Source organism: Phragmites australis, chromosome 18 (genome assembly GCF_958298935.1).
Source record: "Phragmites australis chromosome 18, lpPhrAust1.1, whole genome shotgun sequence".
Lineage (NCBI taxonomy): Eukaryota > Viridiplantae > Streptophyta > Magnoliopsida > Poales > Poaceae > Phragmites > Phragmites australis.
The window spans coordinates 9,852,013-9,872,048 of NC_084938.1; the positions used below are offsets into that span (position 1 = coordinate 9,852,013).

General features: G+C 39.9%; 3 protein-coding genes across 3 annotated transcripts; 2 read left to right on the top strand and 1 right to left on the bottom strand.

Annotated features, from left to right (window-relative positions):
• Window positions 1–11,210: 11,210 nt before the first annotated feature.
• Window positions 11,211–13,658, bottom strand: LOC133898533 (uncharacterized). Its single transcript, XM_062339247.1, has one exon. It carries the CDS (start codon window positions 13,656–13,658, stop codon window positions 11,211–11,213), a length of 2,448 nt encoding a protein of 815 aa, XP_062195231.1.
• A 368-nt stretch (window positions 13,659–14,026) lies between these two features.
• Window positions 14,027–14,722, top strand: LOC133898534 (uncharacterized). The gene has a single exon (XM_062339248.1). The coding sequence runs from the start codon at window positions 14,027–14,029 to the stop codon at window positions 14,720–14,722; it is 696 nt and encodes a 231-aa protein (XP_062195232.1).
• Window positions 14,723–15,544: 822 nt separating this feature from the next.
• LOC133898966 (alpha-soluble NSF attachment protein 2-like) lies at window positions 15,545–19,891 on the top strand. The gene is made up of 9 exons (XM_062339806.1): window positions 15,545–15,883; window positions 16,623–16,672; window positions 16,783–16,855; window positions 16,955–17,034; window positions 17,230–17,381; window positions 17,869–18,028; window positions 18,121–18,168; window positions 18,337–18,417; window positions 19,519–19,891. The coding sequence occupies exons 1-9, from the start codon at window positions 15,739–15,741 to the stop codon at window positions 19,597–19,599; spliced, it is 870 nt and encodes a 289-aa protein (XP_062195790.1). The 5' UTR covers window positions 15,545–15,738; the 3' UTR covers window positions 19,600–19,891.
• The last annotated feature ends 145 nt before the right edge of the window (window positions 19,892–20,036 follow it).

Sequence of the window (20,036 nt, forward strand, 5' to 3'; positions counted from 1 at the left end):
TCAATATTGCATTATCAATCTATATGCTTTTATAGAAATTGATGGTCAAAGTTAAAAAGGTTTGACTTAGGACAATCCTAAATGGACTTATATTAGGGATTAGAGGTAGTATTTATAGAGGAAGATTGGGCATGCGATGTACCATTACTTGTGATGTTAACTCCTGCTTGTTCACATCCCTACGTTCCTTCAAAATCTGAAACAATCTTTTTTCCTAGCATCGCTCGCATTATTTCTGAAGCATCATGCCAAAAAATCACACCAAGTAAATATAATACTTGATGAGAAAGAATCTACCAGGGGTAGGTACTCTATCCTTATCCACCGGAGTAAACTCCGATAAGGTTCGAAGCTATCTTCGAGATTTTCCCTGTACAAGGAAGCGCTCAATCAGGGAGATTTCTTAACATAAATATTACCTCTAGTCGAGTTGTCTCTTGGCCTGCTCCAAGATCCGCTCAAGATGGCCTCCTGAGTGGCTGTACTATTCTGAGCATAGTTTTGGGGCTAGCTAGTGAGGGATAGATACTTAATAATTCAAGATATTACTAGGAATATGGTATATTATAAGGATGGAATATCCATCGTACACATGTCCAGTTTTCGTGTAATAGGTTTCTAAGAGCTATCATGGTAAGTGTGATATGGTCTCATTCTCTGAGTGCAAGATCGATATGTAGTTAGAAAGAATCTCTAGATGAGGAAGTGAATATCCCGAGTACCCCATGAGACACAAATTAAGTTGATTACACTTGGAACTCCTAGTAGGACATAGCCTCTCTCCGCCCAACTATATAAACCAGGGTAGGGGTACGATCAAGAGAATCAATATCAAGCCAGTTCAAGTTAATCAAGTCAAGTCTAAGCCTTCACTACTATAGAAAAAGGTCATCAATACCAATTCAAAAATGGAGTGATTAAGCAGTAGTGATACGCGGTAGTATCACTGCTAGTTTTGGAACCAGCAGTAATAGAGTTATCACTGACGGTTAATGTTACAAACCGATAGTAATGTTCGGTCTCAAATATGATATTTTTAGGACCAATTTTTTTGCACTCGATAAATGACCCCCCCCAGCTTATGTGGAGTCAGTTCTTCGAATATAGCAAATTATGTGCCCGAGGAGTTTGTGGGAATCGAACCCGCGACCTCACCTCTTGTGCGAAGCTTCCTTATCATCTCACCTCACAATTACGTGATGGCTATGGGGTAATTTATTCTTTTGATCCTTCCTGCTCAAATATTTAGATGATTATTTGGGCATATAGATTGTCTCAAATGAAAACATTGTCAACTACAAAGTTGTAGATCTCATGGAGTGCTACAATTTTTATATAAAGTTTGTCTCCATCCGATTCCGTATGAAAAAGTTATAAATTTGATATGACCAATATGTGTGATATCAGTAAAACAACAATAACTTTTGTATACGGAGTTCGATTTTGATATTCGACCTCTACTTTCGAAGCTAATGAGAAGTCACATTTGAAAAAATACCATTGTTTACACGTGTACCTTTTTCTTGATCCCCAAAAAGGCTTAGAAGAACCTCGATATGACTTCTGAAGTTCTTGGTCAAAAATTGACATTCTCCAATTTGCCTAAAATTTTTTAAGACATAGTGTTATATCTGAAAGTCAGTGCTACACAAAAATTTTATCAAGGCTGGGAGAAGAACTTGACAAACTCGAAGAACCTAGAAAATAGCTTAGGGTTTAGATCTATACACCTCACAATTGTAGTACTTTTCTTAACTTAATATAAGGCTCACAACACCACACACGACATAGGATTATTATCCTCTAGGAGACCCGAACATGCCTACATTGTGTGTACTTTTTCTTCGGTCTATAGTTAGTAGTTGCCTGCTAGGTGATCCCTACCCTTTCCAAATACTGCATTGTCGTTTTAATAAACCTTGACACCTTGATCTAAACTTTTTCTTTGAAAAACCTTAATATTTCCTCTAAAGTGTATTTGCTTATATGGATTTGCGATCGAAGGAAATGATCATAGTAAATGAATGTCAACAAATAATGCTGAAAAATAGACGAACACGAGACACAATCTTTTCGTGGAAAACCCTTGTAGAAAAGGCACCGGTGCATATGGCGGATCACTATATAATAAAGAGTTTGCAAGAAAGTCCTTTTACAATGGCTCTAATCGGTTGTGTTGCATTGTGTCTCCCTGTAGTCACAAGGCATATATATAAAGGGGTGGCATGGAAGTAGGTTTCTTATTACAGTAGGAAACAAATTAGGATCGACTAGTACTCAGATTATACTACAACAATGCAAAAATTGAAACAATAATGTCGTGGATCTCAATTAAAAATTGATGTGGTATTCTACAATAATATCTAGAAATATAGAGACCCTGTGAGTTCATGTGGGACATTTGTAGCCATAAATAATTATTTATAGCGCTTCTGCAAATTGATGAAAGCAAAATGCATACCAAGAAACTAACAGTAATTGGGGGTATAGATATGTCAAATTCTATACCGTGGGATTCACTCAAAGATCCACGCGGCTTTCTACCTCTTTGTCTTTTTGGTGAGGTTTAGGGTTAGGTTTTGAGTTTTGGGTTTGGGATTGGGGGGGATTGGTGGCCCTAGTTGTAGAGGGATGGCCGAAGATGTCGTTTGCCTGACGGTAGTGGAAGACGACAGGTTGAGAGGGGTTGGTGGCGGAGCCATATTGCTCATAGTGGGTAGGTTGGAGGTATTCAAGGGCAGCGACTCCTGTGGCAATGGTGCCGCTGGATCTAGTTGAGGTGATCATGGAGGTGGGGGAGCGCGGATCCATGACCGGCGACATGGAAGAAGGAGTGTACGGAGGGGAAAAGATTGTGAAGAGAGGCTAGAGGTGGAGGTGTTGGCCGGCGGGCCGCGTCGGCTCTGGAGACGACGCCGACAAGGTGCGGGTGGTGGAGCGACAGGTAGGGGCAGAGGTGAGAGGTGGCTGCATGGAATGAGAACGGGTGAGGGATCTATTATTTTATATAAAGTCCAGATTAATCTAAGCTGAAAAGTGACATATTTTGCCCAATAAAATTTGTTGACAGATGACTAAACAGACCTAGAAAAAAAAGGTGGATGTACAAGAAAGATAACCACAAACAAAATTGGTACACAAACCTCGGATGGATGGTCCTCATAGTAAATGCATGAACTTGAGCATGGTATACACATTATCTTTTACATATAATTCTCTATTGCCTCTCGACACCATGAATTTGCAACGATGTCACTGACTGGAGAAGCGCCACCCCAACCGCACCTAATCATGGAGCCACCCTCGCCTCCCGATGTTCCAACCTCTCATAACTCGCCGGCTGCATCTTAGAAGAGTCAGAACTCTTCCGGCCATGTCCATTGCAGGTAGGCTTGCCAGGCCAGCTTGATAGCCCATCACAGTATTGATTTTCTGCTCTTCGATTCTTCTGTGAAATGAACTTGTCCGTCTGTTTGTATCATCTATTTGGAACAGTTACGAGGTCATGTGTGCGATGTGTAGAATTGCTAATGTAATTTTGGATGTACACACAAAATCTATTGAGGTGTTATCCTTAAAAAGAAATCAATGTTAGGATTGTTTTTTGCTAAAAAGAGAAAAACAGGAAATTCCCAATGGTGGATAATTGCAAAGAGGGGACAATGAGAGTGAGAGTTGTTGGGTAATCTATTGATTATGTTTATGTAGTGCCAGTGGTGGTTTACTTAGGTAGAGCCTTAGAGGTAAAATGACGTTTGTCAATGAAGTGTATTGAAAGGAGGCAAATGAGCATTTTATGATCATATGATCAGGCAACAAATGGTTTGACATTTTTTTTTGAATTTAGCTAATTAGGCTGCACCACCAGATCTTTCCAAATGGAACACATTCCCATTTCGCAATGGTATCATTGTAGTGTGTAGAATCTAATTGTAATTTTGTCTGATAGGTACTTGGATGAACAAAGTGATGCTAGCTACAAGTGAAGATGCAAGTGTTAGTGTAGATGGTGTATCTGTGTCAGTGTATCTGTGTCATCTGTAATGTGTAACACCCCAGGGTCCCATAAAAACCTGGAATGCTACTTAACTACACTTCAAGTATGGTGAACTATATAAAAAAAATTCAGCAGCACCTCTCTTGAAACGAGAGGCAAAGCGGAAGCAACATCGGATAGAGGTATATATTATGAAATAACACCTCACTAACATCTAACAATATTCTAGTAAAAGAGAAGAACAAGCGTTTGGCAACTCTAGGGTATTTTTAAGATAGTCAACTAACGACACTAGGATTACATTATTATTGTAAAATTACTTTGAATGGTGTATGTAATGTCATGAATATGTAAGACGTGCTACTAAGCCCTTCCCTCCAAGCTAGCTTCAAGAAGACAATCTGGGGAGGCGAAATGCAAGGGTGAGATTGGGTAATCTCAGCAAGCAAACTGCTTTAACAAGTGATTTAAACCATAATATTTAAAGTATCAATTTAAAACTTAAACATGTATAAAAAGGTATTGCATTATTCATCATGTTCATTTTTAAGCAAGTTAAATAGTTACTTCTAAAAGAAGATCGATAAATACATGTTCATAGCAAATATAACTATAACATAAGCAAGATATAAAAAACTATCTATCTCACATGACATGATCTCAACATCAATAATTGACTTCAACTTCTAAGAGTTAAATAGGACTTATAAGGAAAAATCATCATCCAAGACATCATAAATAGAGTTCAAGTCATATTAATAATAAATGACAGCTTTAAGAGTAACCCACTTTTAACCACATACCTTCTACAATTAGTAAGATTACTCAAATGTTTACATACCATTTATCACCACCAAATTGTATATGAAAGATTATTGTAACACAATATGATGCATATGGATACTATGCAATGCAAGTCCACGTAGGACTTCAATACCTTCATAAATCCATATGTCATTCCACAATGAATATATCCATGAAGAAGCGTTGTTTCTCATAATGACATCCAATGCAACTTCAACATATCCAACAATTCATTCCATACAGCAATACATATGAATGCAATGGCATGCCTTCTTTTACATCATATCCCTCCTCGGGCAACGTACGATGCGTACCGGTACAGTCGTGATCTTAACGACATAACTTCCAATGTATATGAAATGCAACGCACATGATGTACTTCAAATGGCAAAATATAAACAGCATAGTTCACAATCGTGAACATACATCAACATAAAAGTATTTTCTAGATAATTCATATAAGACACCTTCATCCATATATATCCATCATTCCATTTTCATGTTAAAGTGCAGATGACATGAACATAAACATACAACAACAATAAACTTACTTTGAAAGAGTAAGACCAACCCAATTTCATAACCATATATTACAAGTTTAATTATATGTAAGGTAAAAAAGATAACAACTATGCTTCTATTAGCTTATCATTTAACATGCAGAGGGTTTTAAAAGAGTTATATTTCAACTAGTTATAGACATATGAAACAGCTCTCCAAAAGAATTAAATGCCCACTTACAAGTCAAGCATATCCTCTACTATAAGCTTCTACAAACCCGACATCATTATCCTCAAGTAAACCAAACATTAGACATAAGGTGAGGTTACGCTAGAAATGACTAAACCGACAAGACATTATCACTATTGCATACGACTCCATCAACTATAACCAAAAGATTAAGCCAAACTCACAAATCTAGAGAAAGTAGGTATAATCTTCCAAATTAATAAGTATAATCATATGTGCTGCATTATTATGAGTGGAGGTAGCAAAAATAACAAGTTGAAGTTGTGACAACAACCGCAACGCTCACTTGCCTTTACTGACGATGAAGACAAGACATACACGCATCGACGTAAAACCACCTGCTCAAGCGCCCATATATCAGCACCACAACATACCACATAAAATACAAATTGCAAGGAACATGATCCTACACCCCGCAACCCATCCAACGAACAAACCGACACTCATCACATTCGTTTAACTGCAGCAATATTGCTTCACTTTTTCGTATCTTTTTATTTACAACAAAAATTATAGGAAACAAATATATTTTTGAAAACTACAGAATAAGACCTACAACTTTTGTGAAAATACCATATTTTTAAACTGCCATTAAGGTGGCCTAAACTATAACTAAAAACAAACTTCAGAATCTGTCTGAAATTTCAGGTAGCAAGCTTCACATTTTTATATTCGCCACAAAAAAGATCCAAAACATCTAAAACTTTGTGGACATGTGTATCACAACACAAGCTTCAACTTTGGTATAACTTTGATCTACAGAAAAACATTATTATCATGGCCTAATCAAGCTCTGAACATTCGATACTGAAATCTATCAATGATCGATTATAGAAAATTCAGAATAGCATAACCGGAGCTATATCCAACGAAAAATTTCATACTACACACCATTGGAAAGCTTAAAGAATCCTCTATTCCCCAAGTATAAAAACCATTACAAATCATCTATTTGCAGGGGAATATATGGAATTCCATCTCACCTTGATCTCCTCCAAAACTTAGGGCAGCACGGGGTCAAATCCCTCTCTTTCTTTCCCCTTTCTTCTTCCTTCTTCCTCCCTTCCCCTTCTTTCTTCTTTCTTCTTTTTCTTCTTTTCTTTCTTTTTGATTTCTTCATTTATTTCTTCCTTTCGCTGCGACTTGAAGGGAATAAAAACCAAAGACAATAATTATTCCAGGTATTACATTCTCCCTCCTTAAAAGGATTTGTCCCTGAATCCACCCTGTCCAAAACTACAGGTCAAGCAAAAACAAGAAGACAGCCACAACCAATGAATCAAAACCATCCACTAGGACTCATCAAATTGTAAAGAGCTCGAGATACTTCTCACATATCTGCTCCTCAAGTTCCAAGGTGGCTTCCTGACCTAACTAATTTGTCCAAAGGATCTTCGCATACTTGGTGGTCCTACTCATGCCTCGCACAACATCGTTGGGTGGTGACCCTCTAAGATTTGAACCTCTGTCGCATTGGTTGGCCTTTTCCATACCACCACCCAGGCAACACTTTTCCAGCTCAATTGTTTTACCATGCTGATTGATTGCATGACCAAGAAAAACCCACTTCAGAAAATCATAAAACACACTTCATCATCTTTGCCTAGAACTTATCCTTCCGAAGAGCATCCAAAACTAAACTGAGATGAACCTCATGTTCCTCTTTGGACTAAGAATAGACCAAGATACCTGAAAGCATCCAAGTACTCCACATCCTACCCATCGCTTCCATAAAACATCAAGGACATTCGTCAATCCAAAAGACATAAGCCACATACTCAAACTGCCCAGACTGCAAATCAACTATGTGATCCTGCTCCACCATGATTGGCCGAAGCTGATCCCAAGCTCCAGGTCTCGAAGAAATTCCCTCGGAAAAAAGAGGTAATCAAACCTTGCACTCCACTCGTAGACTTCAACCACTCCTTCAAGAGAGACAAAATGCCACGTCAACCTTGACAACAAAGACCAAACCTCACTAAGGCCCCAATGTGCATGACAACCATGCGTGGCCACAACAACACCCTTAAACACACCGCTTATTATTGTCCAGAATCTCGCCAGAATATGATAGCCAAATTCAAAAATTCATATATACTAAACTACTTGGCCAAAAAATTCTGAATTTTTGATAGTGGATAGATAAGCAAGAACCCTACGAAAAACCTTATAGTTGGATAATTTATTTTGGCCTCGAACATGCCCTAATAGAGACCCAAACCAAGCTGCAAAAAACTAGAATTCTGAAATTAGAGGATCATAATCCAACGAGAATTCTCCCCACAAATCCTCTATTCCCCAAGTATAAAAACCATTACAAATCATCTATTTGCAGGGGAAAATATGGATTCCATCTCACCTTGATCTCCTCCAAAACTTAGGGCAGCATGGGATCTAATCCCTCTCTTTCTTTCCCCTTTCTTCTTCCCTTCCCTTTCTTTCTTCTTTCTTCTTTCTCATTTCTTTGCAACAGCAAGGTGGAGAGAGGGGGACACCCAACAGGCATCCTGCAGCAAGGGGGGGGCAGCCAAGGGTGGAGAGGGGGTGGGAAGGGGGTTGTTTGGGGAGGAGGGGTTGCCTAGGGTTTCATGAGGTACATAGGAGGGGCAGCTGGGCTTTAGGGCCAGCCCATGGGTGGCCCAGACAATCCCCCAAACTGTTTTTTTCTTCTTGTCTTTCTTTTGTGATTTCTTCCTTTCGCTGCGACTTGAAGGGAATAAAAATCAAAGACAACAATTATTCTGGGTATTACATAATGCCTGTAGCAGCAACACCTTCAACTGAGATGGAGTTAGTACCAAGTGAAGCAATTACATCTATTGGCATTGGTTGAAGTAGCACACACGCACATGGTACTAATGTTAATGATGGAATTGTTGTGGATATAGATAGATAGGGCCAGCATGCTGCAAAGAGGCCAAAGAAGTGCACTTCATATCTTTGGCAATACTTCACCAAGTACACAATGATAGTGGAGGAGAATGGCAAGAAGGTTAAATAGTTGTGGGTAAAATGCAACTTCAAAGGGTGTCAGAACAAGACTAGCAAAGGTAGAGCTAAGAGCATATTTGGAACAATGGTGTTTTTGACTCATCTAAAGAATTATCACAATATTATTAAAGGCCAACATTAATTAAAAGCAGGAACTGATCTTGAAAAGGGAGTCTCTATTGTTGAACCTTATAGGTATGATCAAGAGGCTTCTTTGAAGAAGTTATACATTGCAATAATCATGCATGAGTATTCTTTTAATATAGTTGAGCATGAGTATTTCATTGAGTGGGTCAAATCCATGTGCCCTAGCTTTCCTCTCAAGTCCCTTTGTCACTGTTAGGAAATATATAATGGACCTCTTTTTGCTAGAATGGGAAAGGATGTATGCATATTTTAAGACCATTCAGTGTCGCTTTAGTGCAGCTATGGATATGTTGACGCCTAATCAGAACAAAGGCTATATGTGTGTCACTCTTCATTGGACTGATGATGATTGGAAAATTCAAAAGAGAATTGTCAACTTCTTGCATGTGAAAGGATGGCATACTGATGAGAAGTTATCTGGTGGCCTCAATTCATGTCTCTTGAAATGGTATGTAGAGAAGAAAATGTTTTCTGTGACTTTAGACAACGCAACTATAAATGAAGTTGCTATTAAGGATGTCATTTTTGAACTCTGTAAGCATAGTCCCTTATGTGCTAACCACATACTTAATTTGGTTGCTAGAGATGCAATCGATAATATTATAGCATTTGTAGTAGCTATAAAGGGCTCTTCATTGCAGTGGGAGGAGTCCCTAAAATGTGCTATTGAATGCAGGTTGGACACAAAATTGGTCCTATCACTTGAATTCAACCTACATGATGTTGAGGGATGCCCTATATTATAAGACTGTTTTTTAGAGGCTCGAGTCTTAGGAACGCTGAAGGTATGAGAAAATTTCTCCTTCCCCTGCCGAATGGAACAAGATGCAAACACTAATTCCGTTCTTAAAAAGTTATTTGAAGTCACTGAGATATTTCATGGTACTTTATATCCAATGACAAACTTGTTTTTTAGAGGTTTTTGTAAGAGTAAGTTTTTGCTTGTGGATTGGTGCAATCATATTGATCTAACTATTAGTGACATGGCAAAATCAATGAGTGCTAAGTTTGACAAGTATTATAAAAAGTCCAACGTTGCACTAGATGTGGACAATTTTCTTGATCCTAGGTACAAGAGAAAAGTTGTTAAATTTTACTTGATGAACTTGACAAATTTAATGTTGATTTATTGAAGATGTATCAATGCTATGCTGCTTCTACTCCGTCATCTTCAAAGAGTAAAGAACATGGACCTTCAATAACTATGGATGTGGTTATGGATAGCGTAGATAATTAACTAGACAACTACCTATATGAAACACATGACCTTGAATTTGATGAAGAAGAAAATGACTTGAAGAAATACTTAGCAGTTGCACCATTAAATAATCAGCATGCATTTGATATTTTAGCATGGTGGAAAGCCTAGAAGGATGAATGTCCTATCCTCTACAAATTTGCACATGATGTGTTAGGCATATAAGTGTTAACTGTTGCTTCAGAATCAACTTTTAGTGTTTGTAGCCATGTTATTGATCCAGTTCAAAGTCGTTTTGATCGTGAGATGGTGCAAACATTGATCTGGACCAAAGATTGGATAGTTGCAGCAAGAAAATGTGAAAGCTAAATTTGTTTGTCGGTTTTAAATGTTCAGAAAGTTATTACCTTTTAACTAATGTAGATGCCTTTTTATTTTTAGATTATAGGAATGTTTCTTCAACAGTCAATGATTTTGAGTTTCTTGAGGCTATTCAAAATAATCTAATAATTGAGGTATTAATTTTTTTTACCTTGTTATGATATTCTGATGTTGGTATATGCATGACTGTAAAATAGAACTTACATGTGCTATGAGACATCATAGGCTCATGGCCTTTTCTTATGGACAAATGCTTAGCTTATTTTTCCTATTCTGATGACATGTTGAATTACAGTAGAAAGACTTGACAAGTGATAATGATGAGCCCGAGGTTTAAATGTAGGTAGGGTTGATGCCGAAGAAAGAGAAAATTCTTGTATTATATGGTTTTATTGCTTAAGTTAGACATTTGAACTATCGTGTAATCGTCGATCCTATGCATCATGCTATCGTGCATGGTAGACTTAATCATTTATGTTATGCTAAATTATACTTGTCTTGTAGAACGTGAATTATACTTCAACAATGTCTAATAAGATACGCCATGTAAGACTCGTTGAGTCTAGTTTGCAATGGTAGCAGATGAACTCTTCTGGCTATTGCTAATTCTGAGGCAGCCATGAGACTTATATCTTTGCTTGTATGTGCTGATGTTGATATAGGCATGTAGCTGATCTTTTGGAGTTACCATAGGAATACATGTTGGTGCCTAATGCCCATGGGCGGAGCCAGGATTTGAACGCTGGGTGTGCCTCGTGAAAATTTTTGAATCTAATATACAAGTATAAAATTTACTAGAAGTATAATATAATAATATTAAAAATTCTCACCATAGTAAATTCAACAAATAAATTTAAAATTTACGAAAAGTACAATATAAATAGTCCAAATATGAAATAAAATCTTGCATAAATTGGTACATGTAAGATTACAATACATACTCTAGAACTCTACTCTACGCTTTCTCATGACCATAAAACTCTCGATTATATCATCCTCACTTATCTTGCAAAAAACATCACGCTCAATAAATGTGACTAAACAATCGTTCAATAACTCATCACCCATACTATTTCTCAATTTATTCTTCACTAGACTCAATGCAGAAAATACTCTTTCAACACTTGCCGTCGCCACCGGTAGGATCAATACCAATTTAAGAAGCAAGTACACCAAATCATAAAGAGTATGTTTATTTGTTTCAACAAGCCTAATAGAGAGCTCCCCAAGATTGTTTAGACATTTGAATCTATCATCTCTTCTCATATCATGAATAAAGTTATCAAGTTGAATTTCAAGTCTTATCAAATCCATACTTGATATGTCCTTGGGATAAAACTTGGCAAGTCTAAGTATCTTGTGTGCATCATAAGAAGCAAATGAATTGAACAGATTCAAAGCCGACATGCAAAGAAGCAACTCCATATTAACCTCATCAAACCGATTGTCAAGCTCTTGCCGAATTTTATCAATGACACCAAGATATACCTCTCTTCTATAATGATCATCAATTGTTTGTTCGGGGTAAAACCGTGAGGATCTTCCATGAGGCACATAATTACCATCCAATGAAGGAATGATGATGCTATATTTTACATAAAATGATGTAACCTTTCCTTTAAAGAACTCTTCCCACCCATGAGATCTCATATGTTGCTTTCTTTCCTTTGCCAAACTCACAAGTGATATTGCATTAACAATATCTTGATCTCTCTTTTGTAAAGACTGACACAACTCGTTTGTATATCCAAGAATGACCAGCATCAAGTGAGCATTGAAAACAAACTCAAATGACTCAAAGACATCAACCATAGCATGTATGTTCGGCCAATCACCCCTTTGTGTGGGATCTTTTCCAAGAATTATAAGTACTTCTCGGATTGTGGAATACATATCAATGATGTGCAAAATAGTTTTGTAATGAGAGCCCCACAGAGTGTCTCCGTGTCTAGCTAAGCCCATCTCTTGATTTAATCCACTTCCACTTTCTATTTCACCCAATTCAAGTGTTGTCTTTAGTTTTTGAACTCTAACATTTCGAAGCATATCATGACGCTTACAAGAAACTCCAACAATATTCAACAAGCGAGAAAGTTGAGCAAAAAACCATACACAACCATCATTTCCCTTGGCAACAGCAACAAGAACCAACTGGAGTTGATGTGCAAAACAATGGATGTAATAAGCAGAAGGAGACTCTTTCATGATCAATGTTTTCAGCCCATTAATCTCTCCTTTCATATTACTAGCCCCATCATATCCTTGTCCACGAATTTGAGTAAGAGTCAAGTGGTGACCAATAAGTAAAGATTGAATTGCTACCTTAAGTGACAAAGAAGTGGTACCAGCTACATGAATTATTCCAAGAAATCTTTCACATACCCTTCCATATTTATCAACATAACGCAAGTAAAGAGCTAGTTGTTCTTTATGTGATACATCACTACACTCATCAGCTAAAATTGCATAATGATCATCACCAAGTTCTTCAATTATGTGTCTAGTAGTTTTCTCGGCACAACACTGAACAATTTGCTTTTGTATGGGAGGGGAAGTCAAAATGCAATTTTTTGGAGCATTTTTCAGAACCAACTTATTAACTTCTTCATTATTTTCTGCAAGCCATTTCAAAAGTTCAAGAAAGTTTCCTCGATTGCTAGATTCTTCACTTTCATCATGTCCACAGCATGCCAATCCTTGATGCAAAAGAAACCTCAAACATCTAAGTGAATAAGTCAACCTAGCCTTGTAAAGAGATAGATTCTCTTGTGACACCTTCACAAGAACATTACCAATTGGTTTACCTTGCACAAATAAGTTGTATTTCTCTTGAGCCATATTGTGAGCACTACCTATACCCCCTACATGTTTGTCTAGTACGTCACTTTTGTTCCAATTTCTCCAACCATCCTTAACAAATTTACCACTTCCCTTGCCAAACAAGAAACAAACCATGCAAAATGCTGCATCCTTCTCAATACTATATTCAAGCCAAGGGTATTTATGAAACCAAATAAGACTGAAGCGGAGATCTTTACCGTATATTTTTCTAATTTTGTACTCATGAGCATAAGGTTGACATAGACCTTTTAGAATATATCCTTTTCGAACTGCATCTTGATCATTGATATGATAGCTTGCAATAGACACCCTTAATCCTGGATCAAGTTGGAGACGATTAACATCGTAAACAGGAGGTGGTTCTTGTTCTTGAGTTTGCCCTTGAGCCATAACCGGAACCGGAGGTGATTCTTGCTGTTGAGTTTGCACTTGAGCCACAATCGGATCGGGAGATGATTCTTGGTGTTGAGTTTGCACTTCATTCGCAATCTTTTTTGTCTTTGCTTCATGTTTCTGAAAAAGTGACGCAATATCATTGTTCCTCTTCATGTCTTCACAATTCTACATTTGTGATTCAAAAGTACAACTAAGTGAGTTACAAATGAGATACGAAATATGTGCATGCTTATGTATTGTTTCAGTTAAAACTTTAACATATGGGCAAATTCTTAGCATCAAATACAAAAAAGTTGGCATACTGATTAAGTGAATATATAATATCGAGTTATCGATGAAGTACATGCTACTGATTACTAATTCAGATTACTAAATGAATGACTCTTTTAATTGTGTGAAGTAGTGAACAACTGAACCTCATATCCTCTGTGCTCTGTCGTCAGTCCTCACCATCACTCCATCAAACATCAATTATTCAATTCATCAATCATCAGTGACATCAAATCATCAATTACCCTGTGATGACGGGCTGTGAGACGTGCCCAGGCGCCCAGCTAGGGGTCGGCAGCCGCCAGCCGGCACTGCAGCAGCCACCAGCCAGCAGGGGGTCGGCACTCGGCAGACGGGCAGACCGCAGAGGCGCAGACGGGCGACGGCAACTGCCGAGCTGCTGCAGTGCGGCGAGTAGCACCGAGCAGTCAGCAGTGAGCACCGTAGCTGTGAGACGCCAGACGCGCCCAACAGCCAGCAGGGGGTCGCCGGGTCGGAGCTCAGGGTGTCGGTCGCCGCCTCGCCGGTCGGGATTCGCCGATTTGGGTGGTCGGCTGTCGGCAGGCGGCGCGGCAGCTCGACGCAGTGGCCGTCACCCGCCAGTCCGTGCCTTGGCGGCTCGACGCGGCGCTGCCGCGGCCGGTGCCCAGCTGGGGGTCGGCAGACGGCAGGTCCCGAGGTCCGCAGCTGCAGGTGGCGCTGTGGTGGCTCAGTGCGGCCACGAGGTGGGTCGGGCGTCAGGCGTCGGCGAGGCGGCGAGCTACGGTTCGGCGCGCGGCGAGCTACCGTTCGACGGTAGCAACGCGACGGAGCTTGGCACTGGCGCACTGCGGCAGCCGGTCAGCGAGGCGGCAGGGGGTCGGGCGGTCGGCGGCTCAGCGGCCGGCGGCCCGGCGCAGGGATTCTCAGATAGTCAGATGGGGAGTGGGAGGCTGGGAGCGCCGTGATTTTGGGAGAATGGAGATGGGGAATTGGGAGTGAGGACTGCACACTGTAGAGAGCCGGATGAATTTATTTTTTGTCTGCTAATCGGGCTGGACCATGAGGTAAAAAAAGCCCAAAAACACGGGCTACAGGGTAGTCCTGGGCCTACCCAGACTACCCTGTAGCTCCGCCCATGCTAATGCCGATCAAATTGCTTTGGAGAGGCTATTCAGAGTTGATGATATCAGGGTTGGTGCAACTTTAAAAATATATATTCATCTTCTTGTTGATTTACTTTAATCCATTCCAAGACCGTTTGCTCTTTTCTTGGCCTGGGGTCTTCGGACATAATTAGCTATTAATTGCCCTTCAAACATGATACTAATAGCTGAAGATGAAATCCTAAAATCACTTATCAAATATCTATTACTTAGCCTACGTAATATAACAGAAGAATCTATAACTAAACTATTTGTTAGGCATTCTTTTTGATAGTGCAGAAATAAAGTATCATGAGTCAGAACTAGTGCTCAGAACTACGGTTTCGGTGTTTTCAAGTTTGAATTATCGATTCCCAGTCAATACCGATATATTTCTATCCCGACAATACCGTTTTCGATTTTCTTGTGTTATCAATGTCATTTATTTTCGGCATTATTATTATCAATTTTTAAGAAAATGTGAAATTAATAATGGTTTAGGTTTTTCCGATCTTCCCGTTTCCCCCTCTCGTACTACCGCTGCCCTGCTGTCAGTGACACGTGGAAACACGACCGGGTAGCGGGGCCGACCCAACCCAACCCACACGCACGGCCGCACCCCGACCCCAACCCACCAGCAGTGCAGCACACGCGGCACGACGAGCCAGAGAAACAGAGACAGACATCCCAAACCCTCCTCGCCTGCTCCGCGTGGTGTGTTGTTCCGTTCCCCTTGCCGTTTCTTCTCCTACTTTTCTCCTCACGATACCGATCTCCCCGCCTCGCCGCCGGCAACCGCCGCGAAGGAGCGAGCACCCCGGGCTGACTCGGTGGCGGAGATGGGCGACCACGAGACGCGCGGTGACGACTTCGAGAAGAAGGCGGAGAAGAAACTCTCCGGCTGGGGCCTCTTCGGCTCCAAGTACGAGGACGCCGCCGACCTCTTCGACAAGGCAGCCAACTCTTTCAAGCTCGCCAAGAACTGTGAGCCCTCCTGATCGCCTGGATCTCCCCTCCCCCTTTTTATTTTTTTTCTCCCAATCCTTCTCGATTGCTTGCTGGTGGCCCTTCTAGATCTGTGGGTCCATCGTGGGCGGAGATCGTCGCGGCGCTGGTCTGTTATCTGTCGGGATGGCTATGGAGTTTGAGTTGGACTGGGATCTTGGGTTGCGGATCTACTGACGAGCCGCGCGATCTTTGATGCGCAAGGTTTGTGGTTGGGTCAGTACATGACGAAATGGGAGGAAGAGGGGCTAGTATGTAGATGTTTCGTTTGAGGATGCTATTGAATTGGGACCGATTGTGTCCAGCCCTCCCTTTCTAGTTCATGTCAGATCGTTTCATTTATGTGTTGTGTGCTACTTCCGATTATGGTTTTTTCATAGTTTTGCATGGACCCACATAAAATTAACTGGGAGAGTTAACCTGGCGTATTACCCATGTTTATGTTTGGTCGTCTAATTGTGCATCATCGGTTGGATTGGGGCCAACTTCATTGATATGTTTGATCTTTGTAGCATATTTAGAATCCAAGTACTGACATTATATAATTGTTTGTCTATTTCCTGGATATGCTTTTGTTATTGTCTAAGCATCATGTCAATATGGTAAAATCAAGTTTTGTTCAAGAGATTGATGATAAAGTTGTCAAATTACTATTTCAGTGCACCAAAAAATATACAGTTGTCTTCTTTTTAATGGCTGTAATTAATTTCTTCTTCAGGGAGCAGAGCTGCATCAGTCTACATCAAGATTGCTAACTGTCATTTGAAGGTTGGTTCGTTGGTCTGTTTTAACTGTTTTGGGTTATTCTTTTGTCACCTCGAAGAATCATGCAGTTGGAATGAGATGATGATTACACTCTTTGTTACTTTGCTGAACAGGGAGATAGCAAGCATGAGGCTGCGTCAGCTTATGTTGAGGCTGCGAATTGCTACAAAAAGTTCTCGCCACAGGGTACCTCCATTATTTTTTAGCATCATGCTTCTCCTCCACCGTTACTGTTGCCAACATAATTAACTAACCATTTGTTTGCAATTGTCTCCTTTAATGCAGAAGCTGCACAAGCACTAAATCAGGCTGTTAATCTATTCTTGGAAATTGGTAGATTGAACATGGCTGCAAGATACAGCAAGGTGAATGATAATTTTATTTTGCTTACACAGAGATTATTATCTGTTACTATCCTATTTTAGCCTGAAGTAATTTGGTTAATGAAAGCGCCCCTTTTCTTCATGTGCTTTGATATAACTTTTTGGTATCCTTGGATGATGACTTGTTTCAAAAGGAAATACATCAGTCATGCCTATGTAAACTTTATGCATTTTCAGGACATGGGTGAGATATATCAGCAAGAACAAGATTTAGAGAAGGCTACAGATTACCTGGAACGGGCGGCAGACCTTTTTGACAGTGAGGGGCAGACATCTCAATCAAACACCATCAAGCAGAAAGTAGGAGAAATTGCTGCTCAGTTGGAACAGTAAGATTGACTTCATTTGACTCATACTAATTGTATGGAAGTATTTTATTCAATGAAATATTTTGAACACTGTAAACTGTGATGATACTGTTTATGGTCTGTAAGCTTATTTTGTTGTGCTTTCGACACTGCATCCCCTGAATATGAATATGATTCTGACTGGAGAGTTGATATTATATACATTAATTGAATAGGTGATGCTAGTTGCACACAATAGTTCTGACATCCAAGTTTTTCCAGTCTGATCGATAAGACTTTTTGTGGGTTCACAATAGATTTAGCAGTGATTCTTATAGATCTTGTGATGTTGTAGACTGGTAACAGTGATTCTTATATATCTTTGTTCTAGATGGTAGCTGAATAGCTATCTGATCTTTTTTCACCATTTATTGACTTCTGTGATGATTCATTCTGTGCATATACTTATGTTAATAGTTGCACGATTACAATATCATGCTACTTCTTATGCAAATTTTAATATTTTCAGGTACCCAAAGGCAACTGAGATTTTTGAATCAATTGCTCGTCAATCAATCAACAATAATCTTCTTAAGTACAGTGTCAGAGGCATTCTCCTTAACGCAGGCATTTGCCAACTATGCAGAGGTGATCCTGTTGCTATCACAAACTCATTGGAGCGATACCAGGTGTGTATTATTTAGTTTAGATCTTAACCAGTTATTGTGTGCTGTTTTTATCATTCTAAGGTTGTTATTGTTTTTTTAAACTATTTTTGCAGGAAATTGACCCGACCTTCTCCGGGACACGTGAATACAAGCTTTTAGCTGTATGATTTAGTGCTTATTTACCTTTTCTTTGTGGCGATTTGTTACTCATGTTCATTATCTGTAATACTGATAATGAAATATAATCTTTAATGGTGATCCTAAGCCAATCATCGAGACATAAAATGGTTCTTTTTCAAAGAGATTATACTGAACATGTGTTATTGCAGGATCTTGCTGCATCGATGGATGAAGGAGATATTGCCAAATTCACTGATGCGATCAAAGAGTTTGACGGCATGACACGTCTGGTATGTTCAGTAATTTCAATTGGAATATGCTGTATCCTTTTTCGTTGGTGGGTGAATTGTTATCACGATTCATTCTGTAACTTCATGCTTAAAAGGTAGGGAAAGTTTGCTCAGTATCATCTTAAAAAATAAGGATACGATTTTAGCCAGAGAACATATCATCCAGATTTGACTGCAAAATAAAATCACAAACATGCAATATTAATGACACTGTTGTCCACTTCTCAAACCCGACCCATTGGTGGCATAAGAATTCCACTTGTCCTCCTTTATAACACATGGTAATTCTTCTTTTTCTCCAATAATCAGCCAACCTCATACAGCTGCAGAATGTTACTGCTGTGCCTAGTTCAGTGGAGACTGCAAAATTGGTGGCTAGGGTCTGTTTTACCACCAGTCTAGCACCTAGCCCACCATGGTGCTGACTAGGCGCCGCATAGGTGGCTGGACTAGAACCATGAGGGGAGCAGAGGTGAGAAGGGAAGAAGTGGTGGCAGTGGCCCAAGGGAGAGATGATGGGGCAGCAGGTGTCGAAGGGTTAGTAGGGATGTTGTTTGCTTAGGTCGGCCCTTGTGAAATTAGCCGTACTAGGCCCAAGAATCTGTCAAAAATTCGAATCATATCCTCTTCCTCTCTTTCCTGAGCAGCTTTGGACCACAGCGCCCAAGCAACTGCCCCTGCCACCCTTGGTTTCATCTGCCATCAGCTCCGCCGCTCCTTGCCTCTCTTCCCCTTCGTCTTCCTCCAGTCCATGGTCCCGCTCAGTCCCACAGAGCACCGCCCATAGCTGCCTTGTGCTTGCCCAGGCCCGCCTTCTGCCCGTCTAGGCGTCATCCCGCTGCCCAGACCCAGTGACTAGGGAGCCAATCCCACAGAGCACCGCCCATAGCCGCCTAGGGCCAATAGTTTAAATGCTAGTTTTAGGATGTCGGTGCTTTTATCTTGCCTCAAAACCTACTACTTGCGTTAGAATTAAACATAAAATGTGATGAATCGTAAGTTGCTTCTGACATGCAATTTTGCCCATGTTTTAAGTGACTGTTCTAACGTTGTTACCTTATAATGTACTTCCAAAAATATTTACATACACTTCTGTTTCAGGATCCTTGGAAAACCACGCTCCTCCTCAGGGCAAAGAATGAGCTGAAGAAAAAGGAGGATGACGAGGATGATCTAACATAAGCATTGTTGTAAAATTCGTTTTATGCTACAATTTGGTTTGGTTTGTGCCTCCTTTTTGTTTTGGGGGTTTCGTGTTCCTTAGAAACAAGCATGATGAGATTAATAGCCAGTCTGGCTGTATAGAACTTCAATTTGAACCATCACGTTGAGGAGGCTGCCAAGATTTCTTTTGTTGACTACTTAATTTGCTGCCACAATGAAAATTTGTACACTACGCTTGTTCCTGTTATCCTTGTGTAACTTGTTTGTTCGACATTTAGATTATCTTATTTATTATTGGAGTTCCTGATTATACCGTTGTACAAATTTACCTACTAAAACTGGCAAACATAGATACCATAAAAAATCATTTACTACATTTTGATCCTATGGTCTATGGTCCATTTTGAACAATTGGATTCAGGGGTACGTGTTGCTTAGGCTTCAGGCCTATGGTC